Source organism: Atta colombica, unplaced genomic scaffold, assembly GCF_001594045.1.
Source record: "Atta colombica isolate Treedump-2 unplaced genomic scaffold, Acol1.0 scaffold126, whole genome shotgun sequence".
Taxonomy (NCBI): Eukaryota; Metazoa; Arthropoda; class Insecta; order Hymenoptera; family Formicidae; genus Atta; species Atta colombica.
The window spans coordinates 1212532-1218790 of NW_017259213.1; the positions used below are offsets into that span (position 1 = coordinate 1212532).

Sequence of the window (6259 nt, forward strand, 5' to 3'; positions counted from 1 at the left end):
AATTATTATAATAAATTATAATATTGTACCGTAATTGAAGAAAGTACATTTTGGTAAAGCGCAGAAATGCTAATAATGACAATAAACAAAATTATTCATTAATCGTGTTAATGTAAAAGCTTTTACATTATGCATTAAAGTTGCTTCCAACTCGTGAAAATATTATTACTGCTATTATTAATAACGGTTCATTTATTCTATTTATTTTATTAATCATTATCGATTAGTTATTAAATGTAGTTGACCTGTACGCTATAACGTACAGATAATGTAGTAAAATTTATTTATTTGTTATTGTTAGTATCATTGTTAGTATGCTGTTTGAAGTAATTGTAAATAAATTAGATATTCAAAAAGGGAAATTTTTCCCCCAAATATTATTTTCGAAAGAAAAGCAATTTCTTAATTTCTTTTAAAAATGATTTTCTTTTAGAAATGAATTACTTATATACATTAATTAAATATCAAAATATCAATGTCATTTATAACATCTAAAAGAAAAATTATAAATGAAAATCAAGAAAAAAATCTTATGATATTCGGTTATAAAAAATTCTGTGTTAAAGGCAATCCAAGAAAACAACGACGGGAAAGGACGACATTCACACGATCACAGTTGGATGTATTAGAGGGACTTTTTTCAAGAACAAAATATCCTGACATTTTTATGCGTGAGGAAGTCGCTATGAAAATCAATTTACCGGAATCGAGAGTGCAGGTAAGTCGTTCAGACAGCGATCTGATAATGACCTTAAGACTTTTCACAAAAGTATGTTTTTATAAAAATTACATATATTAATTATCGTACGTGTATAATATAAAAAACAATATGATAATTCAATATCATTTATACGTAATGTTTAAATTACTTAAGAAATATATAAGATATTTTAAGCGCGTAAAAAAGATTTTTGTAAATATTCCCTACAGTAAAAAAATTCGACGTGTCTCTCCACGAAAAGTGCGAGAATATCTGATTACCAAGGGGTATACACTATCGGTACGTAGACAGCGTGGACAACATTGATTCTTTCTCATATATCCTTCGCTGAAGTTAATTTGATCATTCGCCTTACAAATGCTCACATATTCTTCAGACAAATACCACCTTAGTATTGTATTAATTATAATAAAAGACAAATTTGATAAGATTTAATCTATATACGCGAAATTTAATACAAACTATATGAATATAACATATGATATATAAGTGTAACTATGTGTATATGAAGCATCATAACATTATTCGATATATTATATATAATTATATAAGGTAACTGTCCCTATTAATGTGACTTTTAGCCAATTTGCTTATTACTGAATTAATTAATATTAAATATAGCCTTAATTTTATCCGCTTGCAATCAATATCAGTTTTTCAACTACTTCTTTTTCTTATAATATTTCTTTAATCTAAAAAAAATATTAATATTTTAATGCTTTGGAAAAAATAGAAAACATGTTTTTGTTCCTATTAATGAATCTTCTAAACGGCGATTGTCCTATTAATGTGTGGCCCCCTCCCCCAATTTGTGTGTCTATTCACATTTGACTCATTTTAACATATAGTTACTAAAATAGGTAATAAATTTAAGCTAATTGTTTATGTTAATATTGCAATACACAAATCATTGCTTCAATTACATTTATTTTAAAGTACACTCATAACACGTTCTCTGCTCCAATACAGGGCACAATTAATAGGGACAAGCTTAAAATCTTGCAGTACGTATTATCGGATTCACATAAATTCCTCATATCTTTCGAAAAATATTTAAAATATTTTAATACTTAAAATATTATCTTCATATGCATTAATAATTTAATTTAACAAAAAAAAAATATTTTTTCTTATTTATTTGTACTAATTTTCTTTATGATTTATCGAAATACAAAAGTACTAGTAGGCATAATAATTGGGACAGTTACTCTAATCATAACAATAAAGGAAAGTGAAAGAAAAATTGCAATTACGTAATCGAAGTGCAACTGCAATTATATTCACAATTATTTATAGCAAGCATAAATACAACAAAGCATAAAATCAAGTATAAAAAAAGTATAAAAGCACCGAAAATTTCGGGCTCTCTTTGATGATTCAAAAAGAAATAAAATTCATTCACTCTGGCCATATAAAATCGACGCTCCCCCTATTGATATTCTTGCTCAATAGCAGAAAGTCGAAAGAATTTTTCTATGTAACAATACTGCGAAAACCTACATGAAGGATGACAGTTCCGGAATCAACATTTTGGCATTGCTTGGCTGACACCGTGTCGTTTGCTCGTGTCGAGTTCGACGTCCACGGGGTCCGAAAACGTGCTCGCGCATATTCCACCCTCATCATGGTGGAAAGGATGCATTGCATCCGCAATCGCCACCCAACACACCTGGCCTATGGCCATGTAAATGGAATGAATGGGCCTAACATGGGCCATAGTCTTCCGCACGTTCGTCCGAAGACTGCAAAACCAGCGACTGTTCTACTCATCGACATTTTCGGACCCCTATATGATTCTCAACCACAGACGAAACAGTTTCATTCTATTATAGCTTCGCTAAAGTTGGTTTCAATCACGATCAATACGATAATGTTATTTTTCTCACGCGCGACTGTATATTTTAAAATTAATGTCTTAAAAGAACATTGTATTTAAAAATAAATGAGTCTTACATATTAAATTTTTTAATATTACATTAATCAATCAAAGAATTGATTGATAACATCCCTCCCTCCCCAAAATAAAGAAAAATTGATTTCTTGTAAATATGCAGCTATTATGATACACATTACACAAAGCAACATTGATGTCATGTTATTATTTTTCGATATCAGTGAGAGAGCCCAATCCAGTCATGATAAAATACTTTTAGGAACGTTCTATTGAAAGCAAAGAATTCATGTTATAGCGATACATATATCGGACTTCTTCGACGGAAGAACGCGAGCTGTTAGTATCCGTCCCCCAGAAAATCCGTAGAAACCCAAGCTCACCTCTCCGCTTCTAACATCGATCGCGAGGCTTCTCCAGGTTCTACTCTCTCCTCCTGTCGCATTTCTCCCTCTACCTCTTTCCACTCGCTTCGTTCCTCCCTATCGTCCTAATATATTATTTCTAAGGGCAAACAAGAAGTATTACACGATTTTTACATATCACGTATCATATAGTAACTAAGTCAAATTTTCGATTTACATTTCTCAGTTTTAATTTAAAGAATTTTCTTTTATTGATAAGAAAAGGAAAAAATATTGTAACATCTGCTAATAAAATATCTAGTCAAACATTATCAAAACGTCTGACAATGTTCGCCAATGCAATCGATATTATTCGCATGCCGGCAAAGAGAAGAATGTTTTTCACTCTGCATAAGTATAATTAGCAGGTTCATTACAAGGTGTTCGCGCAAAACCAGTGGACACTTTGAACGCAAACCAGAGCGAGCCCGTTGGTACGCGAAATCGGCTTATTCTATTCAGAGAAGTTGCTCGGTGTGTGGGACGACCTATACTCCGATCAGTTTTCGTAATTCTGTTGCATTAACGGCAGCCTGGTAGCGAGCGTGTGCGATATGCATGTGCGTTTTCGTTCGCGCTGCTGCAGTCAGCTTGATTGGTAATTGATAGTCGTGCCAGCCCGGCATTCCCTTATAATTGGCTATTACGCCAGCTTTGCGAGAGCTCCGCGGCTCTCCGGATTCATTCTGAATCACATTTGTGTTACGCATCACTGAAACGTGAAAATATCGCTTGATTCATTTCGCGACAGATGTGCGACTATTATCTTTTTTTAATGGTATATACAGCCACTGTAGGGGCGCTTGATTGTATAATCACGTAATATCGCGGATAATTTATGTTTACAGGTGTGGTTCAAAAATCGGAGAGCTAAATGCCGACAGCAGCAGAAGCAGCAACAACAACAGCAAGATAAGACGCCGAGATCAAAAAAGCCCTCGGGGAGCCCGGCTAGTAATCCACCCCCTGGAAAAAGTCCTTCAATTACCACTCCGCCTACACCCGCTGCCGCGGTACCTGCTACTACGCCCTTGTAAATATTACTTATCTTAATGAGCACTTATCTTTGGCGTATGTCCATGATCGCGCTAACTTTTATCTCAAACGGGAACGTGTCAGTGAGAGATAATCGGCAACTTAATTAGCTGGATAATTAGTATTCTAATTGCGGCTACACGCGATAGATATTATCGAAGTACATATTGTACGAGATACGATTCCTTACATTCGCACTTCGAGCGCGTAAAGTCTAAAATATTAATTATGACGTGATCGATCGCCCTATAGAACGTAGAAAGCTAAATATTTATACACACACACACACACACACACACACATATATATATGTGTGTGTTTGTAAGATTATATTTTTGTATTTAGGAGCGGAGGCACGGGAGGCTCAGCGGCAAGTTCGCCAGCGCTTTTAAGGGACTCGCCGCAATATAAGCCTGCGGGAAATGCTAGTTTGTTATTAGCAGCTAGCACGACTCCACCGAGCGTAAGTGGATTATAGTAGTACTTACTTTCATCGAATATAATATGTACTTGGATATAATAGATCGATTTATATTTTATTATTTTATTATTTTATTATTTTCGCGAAAAATTATTTTAAAGAGCATTTTTTTTACATAGAATATTGATTCTTATCGATTATATGTCCTTAACAGTTAGGTGGCACAGTGTACAGCAGCGGTGGTGGTAGCAGTAGCATTTGGAGTCCAGCAGTAACGGAGAGTGGTGGAGCATTTCCGGGAGATCATCAAAGGTTAACGTGGACGACAACCTCTTCTCAGCAGCAGTGCTATCAAAATTATTCGTCCTATTATACCAATATGGATTACCTTTCGCCCGCTTCGCATCAGTTAAACGTGGTAGGTAAAATAACTCTAGTTTCCTAAGTCTTTTACATAAATATATACACAGAAAGAATGTTTTTGCTGAAGTATCTAAACCGAGAGGTCAACCACCTCCATTGCTATCATATTGCTAGCGTTTTGCTAGTATTGCCTGTACTAGAAATAATACATAGCAATACATTAGCAATATTACTTAACAATATTGTGCGCAATAAATGCAGGCAATACATTGGATGATTGACTTTTCGATCTAAATAGATCTCTAGCTATATAGATCTAAATGTAGGACACTCAAGCTAGTTGCTAGAATGCCCAAACTTTTTGCAGCTCATCGTGCTTGAATTATCTGCATAATTATTTTAATGATCCAATAAAATTATTTTTAAATCTCTATCTATACTTAAATTTTTAGATCAGCAAAATCATTCTTTCTATATATAATATCAATCATATGTCATTAAAGTACATGCGGTAAAAAATACTTGATTATTCAGTAAAGGTATAATAATAATAAATAAAAATATTAATATCGAATTGACAAATTAGGACAATGGAGGTAGCAGCCTTGATAATTCATGGAGCAAAACAAGAGACGAAGGTACTTCATCGTGGTTTTACAATAGCGCCGGATGGGGTGATCGTAAGTGAACCTACAAGGATCGAAGAACGAAGCCTGGGTACATATCATCGACAACAGTGATGTTATATGGTTTGAATCGAAGTTTATTGTAACGAGATGCCAAAAACTGAAGAAGTTCTACTTCTGATAAATGTCGATACAGACTAAACATATCTTTAATAACTCGGCCAGCATTCGGACGCTGTGGAATGTACAGGTCGATCGAGAGTGCCATACTTTCTGCATTAATTGATACAGCATATTTTAAATACAGGATGTCCTATATGTATATCTAATTCTATTATCTAGAATATTTGTTTATTATTAGAATGTTAAATTTTTATAAAATTTTGTACAAAAACTAACATCATTTCAGAGAAAGCATTATTGTTTGCATCCACGCACTGAAAAATGTGTACTAAATTTTAATAAACATTTATTTGAATAGTACTAATTAATTATTTAAATTCAATATTTAAATATATACATATGTTGTATAAGGACCATTGGATTTAACTGTTATTTTTTTCTTACTGAGTAAATATTTATTTTCTAATAAATGTTCTATAAGTAAATGTAGTTAGTTAGTACTATTGAAAAAAATACGTATTAAGATTTAGTAAATTATCTTAATAGTTTTATACGCAGAATGATAAAAAAATTAGGGATGCATCAAATCGTAAAATTATCGGATTCAAAATATTGGATCTCCGGTGTTATATTCTTTTCGGATATCCGCTGAACAGTCGGATATTTGGTAAGATT

General features: G+C 33.2%; 1 protein-coding gene across 1 annotated transcript in view; it reads left to right on the forward strand.

Annotated features, from left to right (window-relative positions):
* The window catches only part of LOC108695013 (homeobox protein OTX2-B-like), a 6131-nt gene extending 608 nt beyond the window's left edge, over nt 1-5523 (forward strand). The window contains exons 2-6 of the mRNA XM_018204728.1: nt 567-718; nt 3865-4049; nt 4397-4514; nt 4687-4890; nt 5422-5523. Coding sequence (XP_018060217.1) covers nt 567-718; nt 3865-4049; nt 4397-4514; nt 4687-4890; nt 5422-5523 — 761 coding nt within the window. The remainder of the gene's footprint in view (nt 1-566; nt 719-3864; nt 4050-4396; nt 4515-4686; nt 4891-5421) is intronic.
* Nucleotides 5524-6259: the final 736 nt, after the last annotated feature.